Source organism: Vicugna pacos, chromosome 25 (genome assembly GCF_048564905.1).
Source record: "Vicugna pacos chromosome 25, VicPac4, whole genome shotgun sequence".
Classification (NCBI taxonomy): Eukaryota; Metazoa; Chordata; class Mammalia; order Artiodactyla; family Camelidae; genus Vicugna; species Vicugna pacos.
Window position 1 is genome coordinate 15,708,312 of NC_133011.1, and position 19,868 is coordinate 15,728,179.

Sequence of the window (19,868 nt, forward strand, 5' to 3'; positions counted from 1 at the left end):
ACTGCAAAAACTACAGGAGAGTGGGTCTACCTATAAATAGTACCGTGGAAAGCCAATTCCTAGTGATTTCTATGGCCGAGCTCAAGAGCTGTCCTTAGCCTTAACTCATCTACTAGGTGTCAAGATGAGAGCCAGCTACTAAAGGATCCAATGTTTAGGTCAATCTGCTCATTCAGGGAAGGCTCATACTCCCACACCTGACTTTAGGGATATCAATCAACTCATAAGACAATCTTACAGGTTTTATTATTAGGAGGGAGGCAAACATGATAATGTTACTTTTAATCTTTTTTCATTTGAATGCATATCTGATTAATCTCCACAAATATTGAGAAATATATCTTTAATTCTTGAGTTTGAAATTCTCATAAAACATTTTTGCATAAGATGCATGGATAGTTTAGCAATAAGGATAGTTACATAACTATTTTATACTCAGTATTCTCAAATTTCTTGCAATGATTTACCAATAATTTTTCTGGATACTCCAGATTCATCCAATATTAATGTCTCAACTACTGCATGAGATCACAACTGTCAGTATCACAAAAAAGCCTCTTCTATAATATAATGGTTGCCCAAAGGGTGCAGGAAAAAGGTACTTCTCAAGAATCAGAGTATAAGGGAAATAAGACTGCCCTCAGAAGAGGAAATAAACAATGCACCAGAGCAAAGTGAGATTCATCAATTTAATGAGAAAGCTACCAGATAGGGAAGACAAGAGAAGAAGTTGATAAAAGATATTAACATATTTAAGGGGGGAGGATACAGCTCAATGGAAGAGTGCATGCTCAGCATGCATAAGATTCTGGGTTCAATCCCCAGTACCTCTGAATCAGTTAGTCAATCAATCAATCAAACAAACTACTCCCCCCTCAAGAAAAGAAAGATATTAACATATTTAAATCAGTATGGGGGACAGAAGAGGAAGACAGGAGCACAATGAGAAGCACCGATCTTAAATGGAATTGTAAAAAGAGAAGCAAAAAGCAAATCTTGGAAATGCCCATCAAAATGTTTAGGACGACATACCTGCCAAAACAAAAAAAAAATTCATGATCTGGTCCCACTAACAAGAATGTTCCTATTGTGGAAATGGATATGTTAACATGATACTTCACTTGATGATGCCATTAAACATTCTAGTCACATAAGTTTTCTATTCTGATTCCAAGTATTCATAAAGGTTCTGTATTCTACAACTTTCTATGTATTAAACCTAAGGGTCAGAACAATTTGTCAATATTTCATGTACTAAGTCCTCTTAGCACTTCACATTGCAAATAATGATGGCATTTTGGTTTTATACATTAGTCTTTTTGAGGTTGGTTCAGCTACTTCTTTGCAGATCTACCTCTACAATACTGCCAAATAAAGTTGTAAGCTTACTATATACCAAAGGCCAGAACAAAATAATACCACCCTTGTAGGATTTTACTTTAGTACATAGTGGCTAAAAAAACAAACAAACAAAACTTTTCCAAGAGCTTTTTACTTAATGCAACATACGGACTATAACTTATATAACTTTCCAGATTACAAACAACCTACCAGAGCACCCAGCAAATAGTAAAGTATGTATGTAACTTTAATAATTGTAAATTTCCCACAAATAGGATTTAAGGAGGAACAAGAGCTCAGACAGAATGAAGCTTTTATGTCCACATTAGTGAATAATGTGAACCTAGAGGCACACTTGAGTCCAAAAAAATCTCTTAATAAAAAAAGAAATGACTATAATGCTATGTAAATTATAAAATTTTAACTCTTATATTTACATTTAAAATTTAATGCTGGAATGCAGGCAAATATCACAGTCTTCTAGCTCACTTAATGCCATGTAGATTTTGCTTTTCCCTTTTCAAGGAAAGACAAAAACAATTTCCTGTTACAAAAACTTCTTTGCCGTTGTTCGGTTTTAACAAACTGAACCAGCATGTCATGCAAATACTGACTAAATACATTAACACAGAATTTAAGTTGTAATGTTAATACAAAAATAAACCAAGGACATTTCTGATAAAAGTGCTTCAGTTTGCCAGATTCAGGGGAACATATAGCATTTAATGCAGAGAACATAATATACACCATTAAAAAATGGCTCCCTGTTACTATGTTAAAAAATTACTTGCATTTTTGGTTGGCAATTATTTTTCATCTGTATCACCACCAGTAACTTGATTTCTCTTAAATTCAAAGTCCTGTTGGTTATGTTAACAACTTAAGAGGTCAAATATTTTAGTCTTAAAACTTACCAAAATGACCATAAGTAAGAAATAATGTGCAGCAGATTCAATGGCATTGATCTTAACTGGAAGAATAAATTTTTTTGAAATGATTTCTAGGTAACAGAACAGTCTATTTCATAAAGCAGTGAATTTCTTATCACTGAAAGCTGGATGATGGAGCAAAGATGGTATAAATGAGATTCTCCTGGGATGTATAGCTTCTTTCCAAATAATATGGCCTAGAGCCTTAATCTTAAGCTTTAATTTGTGTATGAATTACTTGGGTTCTCGTTCAATTGCAGATTCTGATTTAGAACCTCTAAGATAAGGCCTGCAATTTTACATGTCATCGATGCTGCTGGCCCAAGGACTACACTTAAATAGCACTTTAAAGGGTTTAAAGTACACTTTTATCAAATAATTTAGAGTTACATGTAAGCTTTTGCAATTAACAAGTAAATCTACCACATGAAGGGGGGGAATAATGTGAACAAATGCAAATGTCAGAGAGAAGTACGTTTTAAATTTTTAAAAATCCATTTGATTTCATACAATTAATGCCAAAATTACACAGTGAAATAACTTACTGTGGCTGGTAAAGGAAGAGATCAATAATGTTATCACGCCCTTTGGGGTGATTGAAGAAAACAAACAGAGACCAGTGAATGAGCCATGTCCGCTGCTGAAGAGACTGAAGTGGCGAACTCACAGACTAAAGGGTTAAAAAATAGGAAACAATACATGAGAAAGAGGAAAAGGAATAAACGTTGCTGATCTCAGAATTTTAGTTAAAATGGAACTTTCTAAGGCATGCACCTTGATATTACTATCAAAGTCCAATCCACTAGACCACGCTACTCTCTGCATGACCCTTGACATTCAAAATTTTCCTTTCTCAGGGACAGATTCAATAATGCCCAAGCCATTTTTAGAGGCTGTAAATTATACTCACTTCAGAAAACATTTTTAAAAGCAGGGACTAAATTAAACACTCCATAAAATAAGTGGTTTTATTAGACACTGATAGATGAAATCTGTCATCTTCTGCATAGGACTTTCAATAATAGGTGGCACTAACCATATTGTCATTTTCACTGATGCAGATAAAAAAGGCACCATAGCTGTAACAAAAGTGAAAATTGAATTATTTACTCCAAAAGCTAAAAGAAGTTTGACATCTTTCTTCAAGGAGATTCTGTGAAACTAATCAAGCCACTTACACTGTGACTTTTATGTCAGGCCAACGTTTTAGTCTCCCTCCCTTCCTTCCTTCCTTTTTAAGTACAGTGTTTTCCTTATCAGAAAGTATGAAAGATACAGAGAAATTTCAGAGAATCACCCTGAAAAGGAATAACTCACATTATTATCTATGGTCTCTTTTAGCCGTGTAAGGTCTTCCATGGCTGCATCCCAATTCTGCATTAAGATTTCAGAGGCCAGTTTTCCCCAGAGTGAACTCAGAGCATTTCTATCTGTTGCTGGAACCTGTTTAAGCAATCATAATTAATTATATTCCAAATACTCTTCAGGGAAAAAAAAAGATAGTGTACATTTTATAGCCTACATATCCATCTAGCCTACTAAAAGACCTGTAGCTCTCTTCTGAAAACTCCAGATATGTATTTGGATCACACTAGTTAAACTGATTCAAACAGCTTTCATTTACCTTAATTTACTAAAAATAGTCAAGTCTTTGATATTCAGTCTAGATCAGAAAATAAAGAGTAACTTAAAACTAGGATACAGCACCAGTGTTTTAGTATAACCCATTTCAGATTATTCATACACAACTAATCAAATTTTAGAAACCTAAAACTTTGCAAACAAAGTTAGATTCAGAGTCAATTTGTTGCTAAAAATAACTGAAGTGAAGATGTGGAAATCAAGACTTGTGCGTGGGTCTCATTTACAATTTAGAAAAATTATTTCCAGAACAAAAAAAATTCCAAATTATGACACAAATAGAAGAGGTTATGGAGAGAGAGAAAAAACAAAAGCAGGTCTACGGCTTAACAGTATTAACAATTATCAAAGGAATATGTACTGAGAAACCAAAGTTCATTTTCTCATACAATCCTAAAACCCTGGAACGTAAATAATTGTTATCCCCATTTTAAGAGGGGGAACTGATGTATAGAGAGCATAACTTGCCCAAAATTATACTTCTAGTCATGAAAGCTAAATGTCATACTGCAGTGTTCACCCACAAAAAAGGAGGAATGAGGGCCACCCTACCTACCTCTTCTTGCCACTGGTGGAAGTGGATCATAAACCCAAACACCTACAAGGACTAGGCTAATAACAAAAACGAGTAAAGTAGGACTCTCAAAACAAGGTCAAAAAAGTGGATATAATGACTGAATTGTGCTAAAGCAGAAGTGAGGGTATTGGAGGGAGAATACATTTCTGTACCCCAAGTTGAAATTCTGAATTTAATTTTTCACTGAGGCACTTACATGGTAAAGTACTATTAGTACATACTACAATTACAAGTTAAATAAAATTGTATGGGCAGGACTGGTAATCCAACTACCAATAATTCTGGCTCTATCACTTACTATAAATAGCTGAACCATTTATGCTTTAGCTTCCTCATCTATAAAATGGGAATAGTGACAAAACCCACCTTAGTTGTTATATGATTTAAATGACATAATACATGTAAAAAGATTACATCATCATCTGATATGTAATAAAAACTCGGGAAATGTGAATCATTACCAAAATGATAATGAGAATAAAAATGATATCAGAGTACTATAGATAGGTTACCTAAACTATGAGGACAATAACCATACCTAATTCAGACTCTTGCCTATACTGAGATTCTTCCATTGATGGCAGTAATTAACTCAAATGTACTGAAAAACATTTAGCAAACTCTTAAAACAGGTAAATAGCAGAGACTAAATTTACAAATTAAAATTTGAAACATAACCATGAAACCACTGGTTCTCATCATTATTACAAGATATGTCCACAAAAAACTTGTACCTGAATACTCATGGCTTTATTTGAAATAGACAAAACACAGAAACAATCCAAATGCTCATTAACAAATGAATAAACTAATATATTCAAAGAATGGAATACTAGTCAGCAATAAAAAGAATCAAACTTTTGATACATACACTAACACAAACAAATCTCAAAAACTTACTAATCAAAACAAGTCAGGCACAAGCTTACATATATCATTGCACTTATATGAAATTCTAGAACAGAAAAAAATAATCTATAGGGATGGAAAGTAGATCAATGGATGAACCAGGAGCAAGGTACGACTGCAAAGGGGAACAAGGGGTCTTTCTGGGATCCAGTGGTAGTTGTACAGGTGTATGCATTTGTCAAAACTCATTTAATTTAAAAATTCATTAAAAATCCATAAAATCATTGTGCAAATTACAAAGGATAAAATGGCTGACCCTAACAAAGAAATCTGAGTGTTAGTATTTCACTGAATCTAAGATGCCATCAATTTTTAAGATATTATTTTATGTTCCCAAAACCAATTCAGGACACATCTCAATTTCGAATGTTAAAGTGGGATAAACTATGAATCTGAGAATCAATATCAAACAAACATCTTTTACAGAGACATTACCAGAGTACATCAGATCCAAATCTTCAGTCAAGATCCTAAAACCATCATTAGTCAAGCTTTCTTGAGTCAAGAAGTACCTTTAAATTGAGTGACAAGTACTTACAAGAGATAACTTCTTAATTCTGAGTGAAACACACACAAAAATATGATCACCAACAGTCCTAGCATTTTAAAATCACTTTTATTTCAAATAGCTGCTGAATGAGGGGAGGGGTTATGTTTTGGGGCCAGACCAAAGGCCACAGTGAGGGCAAATTTTAACAAAATAATTAAAATATCGTGCTAATTTTTAAAACAAAAATGTTCAAAAATTCCTACCAAATCTGCTACACCGTTTCAATTCAAATTAATCCATTTCTTACAGCATAATTCAAAGAAGTTTCACAACCAAACAGGGTGCATTTAAGCACTCCTTGGTGTATGCTAAAAGCCACCAAGTCTTTTTTAAAATAAAGGTAGATTCTAGGGTCACACAGCTTTAATTTATACAACACTGACCTACAACAGGTCACTCGGAGAGTCAAATTCTAATCTCAGATCACAGTCACAATGGTTCTTTCATAGCTTATGTTTCCTTAACCATAGATTTCAAAGAATAATCAACCCACCAGAAAAGAATTTAGAAATAAAAAAAGGCCATTGCAAAAAAATAAAATTAAATAATAAGCAAAAACTTGACATTATTTCTCCCAAATCCAAAACACGGTTTTTATTTTTGCTACTAAAAAGATTTCAAATACAGAGATTTTACAGTGGTACCTATCTAAATCAAAAGAAAAACTAAAATAATCCATTTTTAAATCTAGCTTGGTTATTAGTATTTATTAGTATGCCAACATGAAGTAACCAACTCCCACGTAACTCAAATGTGCTGTGGCACAAGATGGAACAAAAATTTCATTTCTGAGGACTATCTAATCACTACATTTAGAGTGCTCTTAATGTAAAACATTAATTTTGTATTCAGGCCATCGTGGCCAATCACTTAAATGTCATCTGAGTTCTATCACAAGATTTGCTAGGTAATACAAAAGCTTAAAATCAACCCAGAATTTTTTTTTAATATAGGGAACTAATTAAATCTTCATATTTTAAAAAAGTAAATATAAAAGATCTGCAAACCTTTAATATATCTCTATCATATGCAGACATTTTCAGACTAACTATAAAACCATACTATATAAACATAATACTATTAAAGGTAGAATATGTTATATGCATTAAGATAAAAGCTTTTTATAGCAGTGTAGCAATTTTTTTAATCCCCAAAAGGTTCACGTGTACTTCTCTGGCTCAAGTCCATGTCATTACAGTTGGCTCTTCATACCAACCTGCTTTCAAAGGTGGATATGCTAGAAGAGTTTCAATATCTGGATTTCCAGCAGTTACCTTAAGTTTCCATGTCTTAGCAAAATGGCACATTCACTCACTGACCAGCAACAATAAATTTACTGTGCTAGAACTCTAACATGACACTAAATCTTCATTCTCAAAATTCATTCCCAGCATTAACAAATGATATGAATAACCAACTCTTTTCATGTACCTGTAATCATATCAGGCTTCTGATTTTACAATCCTGGTTTAAGCTGTTTACATTTCCAAAGTAATCAACTTTTGCTCTTCTAAATCCTTCATAATATTCAAAGTAAAACTGATGGAATTTTCTGATAAGTCACTACAAGTTTAGCATCACCAATTACCTTCAATGCACTTGCAAGCTAATCACAGCTAAACTGTAAATTAAGAATTCATTTACTAACGGAAGTAAAAGAAAAAAAATTTTTCAAATTAAACTTGGAAAGAAACTGAAATCTTTATTTCTTCGAAGGAAAGATGACACTTCAAAAAACTGAAGCTAAGTACTTTTTTAAGTGTAAGACTTATTCAATTTAGTAACACCAAACTCTTCGTTTCCCTGGAAAAAAGGAAAACTTAATTTCCTAGGAAACAACCGAAGAAAACCATGAATCTTTTCTTTGTGACATGTGGGGCTACAAGAAAAAAGGCATCAGAAAACAGAGACAGAAAAAACAGACTCTTCCAAGGCTTTAAGACAAAAAGTTCCTGTCTTAAGAAGTAATTTCCCAACTCCTAGGATTAACTAGAGATATCACAGACTTAGGTACTTGCTTACTAACCCAAAGTAACAAATTATAATTTCTCAAATGAGAAGCTGGTTAAAACAAGAACATTTTGGTAACTTCAGAAGGCATTTATTAATACAATTACCTAAACAGAAGGCAGAATGAGAAAAAAATCTGTCAACGTGAAAGCCTGATTTTTCCTTTAACTTCACACAATTCTCCTTCCCTAATAAAAGCACTGAATCTAGGAATGTGTCAGAGTCAAATGAAGAAAACAAAAGGGTATTTCATAATCAGAAATTTTTTCTAGCAGTACCACTTAAACTCATCTACTCCCTACATAATGAAAACAAAAAACGAACAAACAAAAAAACCCAAAAAGCCACTGACCTCTATATTCTAATACCTGGGGGCAGAAGTAAACAGAAAACAGTTACTATTAAGGCATAAAATCTTTTCAAATTAACATCAGAATTCCACAGTTGTTTACAACAAGTTCAAGGAATATAGGCAACATAAAATATTAAATTAAAATTAGGAATAATGGATTTTTTTAATAAATATTTACTAAGCATTCACTATGTGCCACTCAGTGTGCTATACAGTAATTTTATAACTAATTCACTACATAATAGAATTCTACTAATGCTAAAATCATACAATTATACATAAAATTACAAATTAGTGGTTCCCACTTTTGGATTTCAAGGACAAGTTAAATCTCCCTCCAAATTTTGAGGCCCTAATGTAAGGTTTTCTGTTTCTATTTGGTTTTTGTTGTAAGTTTCTTAATTCTTTTCTCCGTTTGCCAATGATTGTTGAAAACTTAATGGACAGATCCAAATCTACAGAGATAGACATGTTTTGAGGAACCAAGGCAATCCTATAAAAGAGGGAATAAAAAAACTTACCAACACTCTAAAGAAGTAAAGATATTCTGCTGCTCCAGAGTAATTTCCACATTCATACTGGAATTTTGCATACCTGTAGAGTGTATCTAAATATTCCTGCCTAAACTGTAAAAAGGGGAAAAAAAAGCTTAAGTTCTATTTTTTAATTTTGAGTTTTAAAATTCAAACCATTTACTCTTTTAAATGTCCCCAGAAGTCAATTCTTTCAACAGTTGCTTACCCCCACCCCCAAAATCAGAAAACCACATGACCCTAAAAATAAGTATCAGGAATTATTGGATTCATACTTCTGGCCTCAAAGAGTTATGAATTGTAACAATACCTACTTTGTTGTGATACAAACTTGAATTGCAGCTGAAGGTCTGCAAGTCAATGAGTCCCTTAGCTGGTAAATGAGCTTAGCCAACTACCAAGTATATCTAAGATTTTGTGATTCTGTACAAATAATATGTACAGTAAACTTCAGGTCTCTGCAAAAACTGGCCCCCATTATTACACCAACTTTTAGGGTTTATGATGCAAGCTACGTGAAAGAGAAGAAATCTAAGAAGGGCTCCAAACTAGAACATCAGCAAAAAACCAAACATTCTATATGGAAACCAGAAAGACTAGTTTTGCACAGTGGTCGGCATGCTTCTTATTACAACTGTTAAATGAGATAAAACCTGAATGCACGTTAAAGAATTAATTACATGCACAGTCTCACACTTTGAGTTAATACCGGGGAAGGAGACTGGGAGATGATTAGGAAAGTCTGTAACAACACTCCTTTTGGGGGGGACTTATAAAGGTCTTGATAATATCAAGGGCTACTGTATTCCACAAGGCAGCTAAAGTATTAATTCTATCACTCAAAGCATTCTAATTCAAGTTTAGTTCTGTCTTTACCTACTAGTTAATCCGTAAGAAACAATAAATGCTAACTAGTGTATGATCATTCTGGAGAAAACAAGCATTCTGAGAATTTGTTATAAAGGTAATATTAGGATATTATTTTCCAATCAAGACCAATTTTTAAAAACTGCAGTTTCAAAAACATACCAGGTTATTATGTCTAATAAATTAATCTGGAAATTATACTCTTGTCAAGCCATGAATCTATCTTTACACAATTGTTTAATAAGCCTTATTACCACATGAAAACTAAACAATTTTTTAAAAGACCACTTACACCATGCTTGTCTGCCAGGTAGTCAAACAGCATCCGACCATCCCTTAATAATAAAAAACAATTTTTGGGGTATTTTACAGGCCAAAGAAAACAAAGAAAGCAAATCCAACTTCTATCTTGTTACTCACATAAAACCATTTAATTACCTTAATACTTAAACATTGAAAATAAGACTTCCTGAATAAAATAAACAGAACATTACATGTTTTGAACACAAGGAATAGGAACTCAAGGAGAATTGTAAATTTTAAAATTTCACTTTCAGATTTCTTTAGCCCTAACTGAAAATCACCAGTGATTCACCACATGATCTAAGTTTTTTAGATAATAAAACCAGAACATTCTTACTATAGTTACAGTAAAGTCAGTAGTCTACTTAGCTGGTAATCTACTGAGAATGATATTTGCTCCCTTGAGGATACATTTCTAATAGATAATATATTCTTAAAATAGAACAGAGATTGAAGTAAAATGTAGCATACAAGTAGGAATTAATCCTATAAATTTTGTCCTTGTCCACACTGTTAATATTTTTCATAAGGACAGTGATTTGGCAAATTTACAAGATTAATAAATCATGCCTAACTTACATGCTATCTATGCTACACATCCTATATAATTATTATTCATACCAAAGTGGCAAATACCCTAATTTAACTTTTTTAAAATTAGCTCTGCATAACTTGAGATGTTGGCAGAATGGTGAAAGACAAATTGATGTCAAAGACACCAAGGAACAAGTGATAGGTGGCAGGGCTGCCCACCTTCTGGGCATTTTCAAAAGTGAAATAATTTTCTTATGCTTATTTCAAGAATGAATACTGCAGCATGTCTTCTGGGAGCCTAATTTTACTTGAAGGTTTAATGGGGAGGGGATATGTTATCACTAAAATTAACATGGGCATATTACAATAGAAACATGTATGAAATTTTAACATAAAAAGATTTCCAAAAAACCTACTTAACACTTGCTAGAGATAATAGTGAATAAATTTTTGTGTTACACTCCTTATCTCCCTCAGGTATATAATCACTGTCCTCTGGCTGATTGGGTATTTCTCAGAAAGTATGATAAGTACAACACTATATATTTAGTGAAATTTTAAAATGAGGAATTGGCAGGGAGAGGCTGCTACTTTGAAAATAGTTACCCTAAACTTATTACTTCCCAGCATTTAAGGGACTAGACAAAATCCAAAATTTAAATACTAAATTTTCTGTTGTACTATAACATCTGGATTATTTCAGTTGTCCCTTTGTGGGCAATTATAGTCACGTAAGTTTGACTATAATTACTCATTATATTCTAGGTGTATACAAGTATACACAAACACATAGAGATGGCTATATATAAGCTATATATATATATATATATATATAAAAATATAAAACAGCTTTGTAAGATATAGCTATCTCTGTATATATATGTAGTGTGATATGGTATGTTATATCAGCATATTATAACAATATAGTATGATACAGTATTTGCTTTTTTTAAAAAAAAAAAATCTGGTAACACTTTCCCAAATCACAAATGGAAACTTAAGAGCCAATCACTCTAAAAATTTGGTTCAGTGGCATAAGAACTTACAGTGCAACATGGCAAAACCTTGAACAATTCGTCAAGTGAATATACTGATAAGATAAAATTTACTACAATGGCAATATTCAATTTTAGAAGATTTTATTCTTAAACATTTTTAATCACGCAAAGGGCTTCAATTAGTGATATATAAAGTCAGAGTAAGGTAAAATGCTTTCTTTGGAAAGCAAACAATAGGTCTATTTTTAGCTAAGAGGAAGTCAGAAATAAAATATAACCATATCAACTTTATACTACCCTCCTTGGGCTGGTTACCAAGGTTGGAAGGATATGAGAGAATGTAGCAAAGCGATAAAGTGAGCTCAGGTTTCCCTCTCAGTGAGCAACCCACGGGCTCTAGGTATTGCCCAAGCATGGAGTCTCTCAATCTCAGCACTGACATTCTGGGTTGGGTAATTCTTTCTGGGGAAGTGGGGTAACCGTCCAATGCATTGTAGGATGTATAGCGGCATCCCTGGACTCTCCTCCCCAGATGCCAGTAACATCTCTCCAGCTCTGACAACCAAAAATGTCTCCAGACATTGTCAAATGCCCCCTGTGAAGGGGGTAGGAGGGTGGAACTGCTCCGTACAATCAGATTTGGATTAACTGGTAAAGAAGTTCTAAAAAAATTTAGTATTAACATTTATAATTAAGGACTTTCTGGTCCTACACGATAGGATAAATGAAAATAAACAGATAAAGCGATATTTTAAACTGAACTTTCAGGCTGGGATACTAGATAAAGTGTGAATTAACACTTGTATTAATCCAGAAAGAGAATTTTTAGAACTCAAATTAAGGAGAGGTTACCTAGTTGACTGCATTTGCCTTGTAGTTTCTGGATCTTCAAACATCTTCACAATTGGTTCCGTTTCTGCTTGAAGCTGTTTCAGTTGTGCAACAACGGTGGTTCTTTTTTCTCTCAAAGCTATTTAAAAATGCAAAGGGGGACTATAATGTTAAACTAAATTGCTCACTGTGAGGATGTCCCTAGAAATTTTTCAATCCATCTAAATTGGACATACTTTTATTTACCCCCCAACATATTCACATCAGGAGCAATCGACTCAGTAACTCCCCCAGTTTCAATTTCTTCTTGTAAGCACTGCAAAGGCACAAAAGGTCTTAGAGAACCCTCTTCTTACTCTGAAAAAAAATTGAGGAATATACAGATACAGCCTGGGGGAAAGAGCTGTCAAGGAAACAATTATTTAACTCTATATTTGAGAGTTCGTTCCCAGTATTTTTATATTTGGTCCCACTGAATTCTCTCAGGTGAATATTATCCCAGAGTTTCTGAACAGAGGCTCAGAGAGGTTTACATATTATTACTACAAGTTTTCAACTAGATTAAATGCAATATAAATCCAGTTAATAATTTCTCTCTTCACTATAAATCTAGTTCTGTAACCTCTCAAAACCAATTCTATAGTTTCTTTTTACTGCATTATGAAGAGCAAAACTTGCACATAACCTACCCTACTGGCATGTTTTAAAGTTTCACTAAGAAGTAGTTTACTTTTTCACCACAAACCAAAATTTAAAGAGTTACTGTTATTGCAGGGAACTGTAATAAAAGTTGAAATGGTGATTATGTTTAATTTAGTAATTTCTGTGTTACATATTAGAAAGTATATACTAGAATAGTTTCTCAAACACAGAGGGGGATCTGCGATTAAACTTTGAGAAATGTCAATTTAAGCAAAATAAATTTTTTTTTTTTACTGAAAGAGTTCTTAGACTCTTTCAAAGTAATACGTGCACAGTATTTTTTTTAAAGAACATCTATTACTACAGAAAACCAGAATCTGAAGAACACTATACCACAGTAGTTCTCTAATTTGAGAGCTGGTCTTCAGCCAATAGTTTCTGATTAAGTAGATCTGGGGTGTGGCCCAAGATTTCTAACAAACTCTCGGAGGTGAGTTGAGGATGCTGGTTCTGGGAGCATACTTTTGAGAATCACGGCTATACTCAAATGCTTCAAGACCAAAAAGACATCTCTAAGGCACACAAGATGCTAACTGAAAAAGTTAGCAAGCCAGAAAACTGCAAGATTCTCAGATAATTCTAAGGAAATAGTCTGATTCATAATGAAAACTTTGATGATGCACAGTATTAACCGAAGGTATTTGATGGCTATGTTTTAAAGTAGTTTCACATCTTTTATGGTGAGAAAATAACACACTTTAGAAGACCTGTAACCTTCATATTACCTTTCATCCAAAGAACTTTTGAATCATTCAAATAATTATTAAGACTTTAGGCTAAAGCTCTTTTATAAATCACAAAACTTTTATTACACATGCCCTAAGTTCACAAGTCAAGCTTCAGTTGTAATGACAAAACTTACCATGAGGGATATCATCAGAATAAAGGTTTTTGTATACATCCATAGCAAAGTCTACCATGTTGGTATCACTAAGAAGATCCAACTTCCCTTGTAACAATTCTTTTTCATTATATATCTGCAAAAGAAAATTACTTTCTAATGAATAAATTGAAGTTCCCCCAAATAAACTGGTTAATACTAAGATTAGTGTACCTGGAAACATATGCCCTGAACTACTATTTTTTTAATAAAATATTATATACTATTAACTCACCTTCCTATAAGAAAGGCAAGCAATCAACCTACAGACATAAAATATTTTGCTTACCTACTTTAAAATAAAGCCAATTACATACTGCAAAGCCATTCCTAACAACTACTGATTTATATTATCTGATTTTTTATGTGTCCCTACAAGCCATCTTTTAGCTTTTCTAGAACAAGGCTGTGCTTAAATAAACAAACTCACCAACTCCACTGATAAGCACACAGTATAGCTGATTCTTCTCCACATCCAGATAACCAAGAATCAACTTTTAAATGTTTCACCTTCTTAGTAGCTCTCACATCCATGATGCCTACCCATTTCTCCTTGAGGTGACATCTCCTTCCCCACCACATATTTTTTCACTAAATAGTTAAAATCCTTTACAATGCTTCCTCATCCACAAGCCTGAAGCAAAACTTGCACCCATTCTATAAGTCAACCATGTCATATCAGGTTTTTGCTTTTGCAAAGAGTTCAAGAAAGTGATAAAAGAAATTTTCACATATTGAGATATAAGGAAATCATTCTTATACATGGGTTAACCTGAATTTTATGCTAATTAAAATATCCTGTTTGTGGCCTAACAAACATATATTGTACATCTGCTTTAATTGTCAAAGAAAAGGGCACAGTGACCAGAAATAAAGATTTTTCATTTTGAAAAATAAAGGTTAAATGCCCCTCTTGCTGGGACAGCAATGCTGATACTCCTTTGATAAGACTCCTAGACTCCCTTCCCAGGTACCAAGGCCCTACTATACCTTAATCTTCCAATCTACATGAAAAACTCCTACAAAACAGTAAGAAAAAAAGACAATCCAATTGAAAATGGCTAAAAGATTTTAATAGGAACTCCAAAAGGGTATAACCAAATCGCCAACAAACACTGGAAAAGGTCCTCAACCTCATTAATCATAAAGGAAATGTAAATTAAAACCACACTAAAAACTTAAAAAAACCTGACAAGTGCTGGTATAGCTAACTGAACACTTAATCTGCTGGCAGAACTATAACCATTTGGTAAAACTGTTTCTATCTTCTAAAGCTAAAATATCCTTTAACCCATCAATTCTGCTCCTAGGTATCCAAGAGAAATGAGTGTATATTTTCAAAGGACAATTCCAAGTATGTTCCTAGCAGTACTATTTGTAACAACCAAGTCTATCAATGTTAGAATGGATAAATAAACTGCAGTACACTCATACAATGGATTAACATTCCACACTGAAAATGAATGAACTACTGCCACCCTAACAACTAAGATGAATCTCACAAACAATGCTGAAAGAATGAAGTCGTACAAAGCAGTATGTGGTGGTGAATGCTTAATTACATTTACATAAAATTTTTAAAAGGCCAAATCTAATCTATTATCAAACGAACGAACAAGAGCTTACCTTTGGGAAGTGTGAGTAATGACTAAGAGGGATCAGAAGAAAGGTTTTTAGGATGTTTGCAATGTTTTATTTATTGCTCTGAATGGTGGTCACACATAAGTGTATCTTTGAAAAAAAAAATCTTCATTTGCCCACTTTTCTGTGTGCATGCTATACTTGATAAAAAGTTTAGTTAAAAAAAAATGAAGTTTCTCTTCAGTTTGCCCTAAGAAACTCTTAATCTAAGGTGAAAACATCTTTTCCTGGCATGCCACCTCTCCTCACCACTCCATAAACAGCTTTTAATTTATAATGTCTCTCCCAACATAGATCTATAATGTCTCTGCCATCAGACATCACTGGCCTCTTCTTAAATCTACATCTGCTTATATCACCCTCTCTAAATTTTATCTCATAGAACTTACTCTGTAAAGAGAAGAGAGTAAATATTTCACATTTTGTGAGCCAAAAAGCAAAAATCAAGGATACTATATGTAAGTGTCACAAGAGAGAAACAAATTTCCACAATTTCTTTTCCTTTTGAAATAAAAATAGAGTAATATGGAATAAAATGTCTTTGTAATACAGTGCTACTAATAAGAAGAATGAAATTCTCTTTGGGCGGGAAAAATTTCATTCAACTGGTACAAAGTCAGTGTTCTTTAATTAAAAATGTTTGCAAATATACATCTATAAAAAAATTTTTTTAGTGCAGACCATACAAAACAGGCAGAGGGTCGTATTTGGTTCATAGGCTGTAGTTTGCCAACCCCATCAATTTCCTGAAAACAGCTCCGACTTTTTAACAGATTAAAAATCATTTTGAAACTTCTTCCTGCTGTCATCCTCCATAAATCTAACATCCATACAGATTCTTTAAAAACTCAAGCCTTAAAAGTCCTTTATCCTGCAAATTATAACAACGTTCATCCAGTACCTCATCTCTTAAGACTGCTGACATAAATTAATCACTTCTTCCACTATTACTGCTAAAATACTTCATCATCCTGAACATACCCTTTGCTCTTTCTAATTTTTATATCACTCTATTTGGTTATCACTTTCTACACTAGTTTGGATATTGTTTTTAGGTGTTTAAGATCTTCTCTTTAGCAGTTATCATTTATCTCATTCATTTTCTCCAACCAAATACAATTCAATGTCAATCTCTAGCTCTGGAAAAAAGTCATCTTTTTTCTTTGTTCTGACTAAGGTTACCCATAAAATGTTTCAAACTAGGCAATAATGTTACTCAATCACATCTGTGCTTTTCTCTGATCAGCAATCCTTTTCCTCAATCTCTAAATGGTATTTATCTACTAGCCTACCTCTACACATTTCTACAGTACTCCAATAACCTTCCACTGTTGCTCTCACCTATCTATAAACACCCTTCCAATCTCAGTTGGGCCCTCCACACCTACCAGTCCTTGCACTTGTCTTTGGTCAGTTTCCTCAGTCACCATTTCCAATCTACCTCACTCCTCAAAACTCTAATTGATTGTCTCACTCCCCTCTAATATAGGATGGCCTAATCTCCTAATAGAAAACATTTAGGCGTACCTACTCTATCCTAGAAGGCTAAATACTTTATATGCATTATTTCATGCAGTTTTTCTAACAATCCCATGAGGCTGGTGGTAGTACCAACATTTTACCCATGAGAAAAGGTTCAGTTAAGAAGGGAAAGAAACAGTTCTCAAGTGCACAAAGGTATTAAGTGAGAGCCAGGACTCTAATTCAGGTCCCAGTACAGCGCCCAGGCTCCTAAACACTATCTGGCCACCTACTTCACATGAGAACAGTAAGACAAAAATAATGTATTCACTCACTTATTTATTACATAATAATGAAAAGCCTTTATCCTAGACCCTATTTATTTGCTGAGAACACAGCAGGGGAAAAAAAAAAAGCTCCTGCTCTCATGGAGTTTATATTCTCCAACATACTACACATATATGCAATTGATACCCTCATGTATCATGACCCCGACTATCCTAACCATCTAGTCTTCAAAACTCAGTTTAAAGCCTCTCCTCCTCAAAGTCCTTTTTGCCCACTGATTAGTATCTCTTCAATTTTTCTAGGCACTCTGCCAGTACTTCTTTGACATTTATTACTTTGTCTTTATCTCCTCCAAAGGATAGTAAGTTTTTCAGTGATTAGATGTCTGGATTTTATCTCGGATTTCTCACAATTCCATGGCAGTCCTATACTTAGTAACTGATAAATACTGCAGCCATCTGTCTTCCCCTTGGTATATTACAGCCATCTTAACCAACTTTCTCTCCGAGGAAACAGGTATTGGGCAGTAATTTCCACCGATTCTCAGCTGCTGTTTATAGTTTTGGTCTTGCCCTATGAAAAACTAATTTACACTTACATATGCCTCCCTTTCATCTGTCTGCCTTGAAAAACAAAAAGTGTAAAGAACACATTACAAAAATACAAAGTTTGGCTGGTCTAGAAGCACTTTTTCAAGCAGCTAGTAAAGGATTTCAAGAGGGTCTTTTTCTATTCATTGATCTTTCCTTAATTACCCTCCATTATCCAAAAAAGGAAACAGAAGGCAGAGTGGGCTGTTTTTTCCAAGAGCTACAATAAAGATGTAAGTACATACTACAAAAAAAACTCAAGGGAAAAATATATCCTTTCAAGACAAAACTTTATATGGCAAGACATTCATGAACATTTATTTAAAATAAACTTTGCTGTTTCCTAATATCAACAACTTTAGAGTTGTCTGTAAGTGTTTAGAAAAGGTTGATATGAATTTGAGGATTATATATGTCCAATGAACCGTAAGTACCAGGAAGAGTTGAAAAGTCATCAGAACAATTTAATGTTTCTTTGTAGGGCTTTTTTGTTTTATTGCTGTTGAGACACGCAAAATCTAGAGTACCCTAAGTAGAATTAGGTTTTAATCTGCTTCCAGAAACAGAATTCATTTATTTTTCTGGCCAATATTCTAATTCCCCCGTCACAGTAATATTACTTTCTTATAATTATTAAAATACATCAATTTCCCAATAAACTACGATATAACTAAGCCTAATATTTCAAAACTTTTAGAACTGAGACATATTTCAACGTACAAACTTTTTCAAGATACCTTAAGTAGCTAAATGAACGTTTAACGACCAATTCAGATCACTCGAAGTCTATACATCTGTATACTGAAAAACAACTTTTAAGTTAAAAATTGTGGGATTGTTATTTTTCGGGTTCCCCTCCCCATCCGACAAACTATGCTACACCTCTAGGAAGTGGCTATTTACCGAAAACACCAGTTAAACTCAATGCAAAGAACTCACAACTTCACGGAAACTAAGGTGCTAGGTATTTAAGAAAATCATTCCTGGGAGTGATTCGGCAAGCAAAAACACAAAGCCAAGGCCATTCATCCTACAGTGTCCGAAAGAAAAATAAAAATCTCTAACAGTCCAATTTGCTTTCAAAAGCCGGCCAGAAGTTAAGCTCGCTCAAGTATTACCACAGCGAAGCCAGCCAATCGTCAGCTTCCGACAGGAAAGACGCGGAAGTCCCTACGGCACTGGCACCTCAAGAAGTGAAGCAGAGGCCACCCTCCTTCCCTGAGTATCATACTGTCACCTCAGCCCTACTCGCAGCCGAATCCCAAGGTACTGATCAACAGGGACGACGCTAAATCACCAGCAGGTCGTTACTGCCGGACTCGGGACCAAACTCCGGGCAACCTCACACGTGTGTCAGGCCTAAGGCTACCGCCACCGCCTTTCGGCCTTGCCCCGCAACTCACGAGCTCCCAGGCCTTCCCCGCGCTCAAAGATCCCCTCACCTCCTTTACGGAGAGAAACTCAAGCAACGGAAAGACTAAATGCCGATCCAAAAAGTGCGCGATGCGAGTAGTCAAGTCGTACTCCGCCATCTTGCCAAGGAAAAGGAAAGTGTGCGCTCGCTAAAACTTTATTGATAGAGCCGACAAACAGACAGACCCCGTACTGCGCATGTACGGTGGTTAAACCAGCCAAAGAAAAGGGGCGGGGTCAGCCTCGAGCGCGCAGAGAACAATGGCGCATGCGCAAGAGTTCTCCCGCCCTCCCTTCCTTCGGGCAACCCGCGGAGTGGGTAGGGCGGCGGGCAAAATTCCTAATGTTCTCAAGTTTGCCGGTCCTGTAATCCGTTCCGTTAACAAATACTGAAAACTCAGAATTGATTGCTGAGACTGTCGCTTGCATCGGAGATGCAGCAGACGACAAAATAATGAAGCCGCTGCTCTCTAGAAACTTGCGTAGGAGAAATAGCTGAGCTTTTATTTGGCATATAG

The 19,868-nt window shown here is 34.5% G+C and overlaps 1 protein-coding gene across 1 annotated transcript in view; it reads right to left on the reverse strand.

The window, feature by feature from the left end:
• Positions 1–19,544, reverse strand: part of EIF3E (eukaryotic translation initiation factor 3 subunit E) — a 39,680-nt gene extending 20,136 nt beyond the window's left edge. The window contains exons 1-7 of the mRNA XM_006211569.4: positions 19,380–19,544; positions 13,940–14,054; positions 12,397–12,514; positions 10,002–10,044; positions 8,831–8,935; positions 3,588–3,713; positions 2,816–2,940 (exon numbers count right to left, since the gene is read on the reverse strand). Coding sequence (XP_006211631.1) covers positions 2,816–2,940; positions 3,588–3,713; positions 8,831–8,935; positions 10,002–10,044; positions 12,397–12,514; positions 13,940–14,054; positions 19,380–19,469 — 722 coding nt within the window. The 5' untranslated portion in view covers positions 19,470–19,544. The remainder of the gene's footprint in view (positions 1–2,815; positions 2,941–3,587; positions 3,714–8,830; positions 8,936–10,001; positions 10,045–12,396; positions 12,515–13,939; positions 14,055–19,379) is intronic.
• Positions 19,545–19,868: the final 324 nt, after the last annotated feature.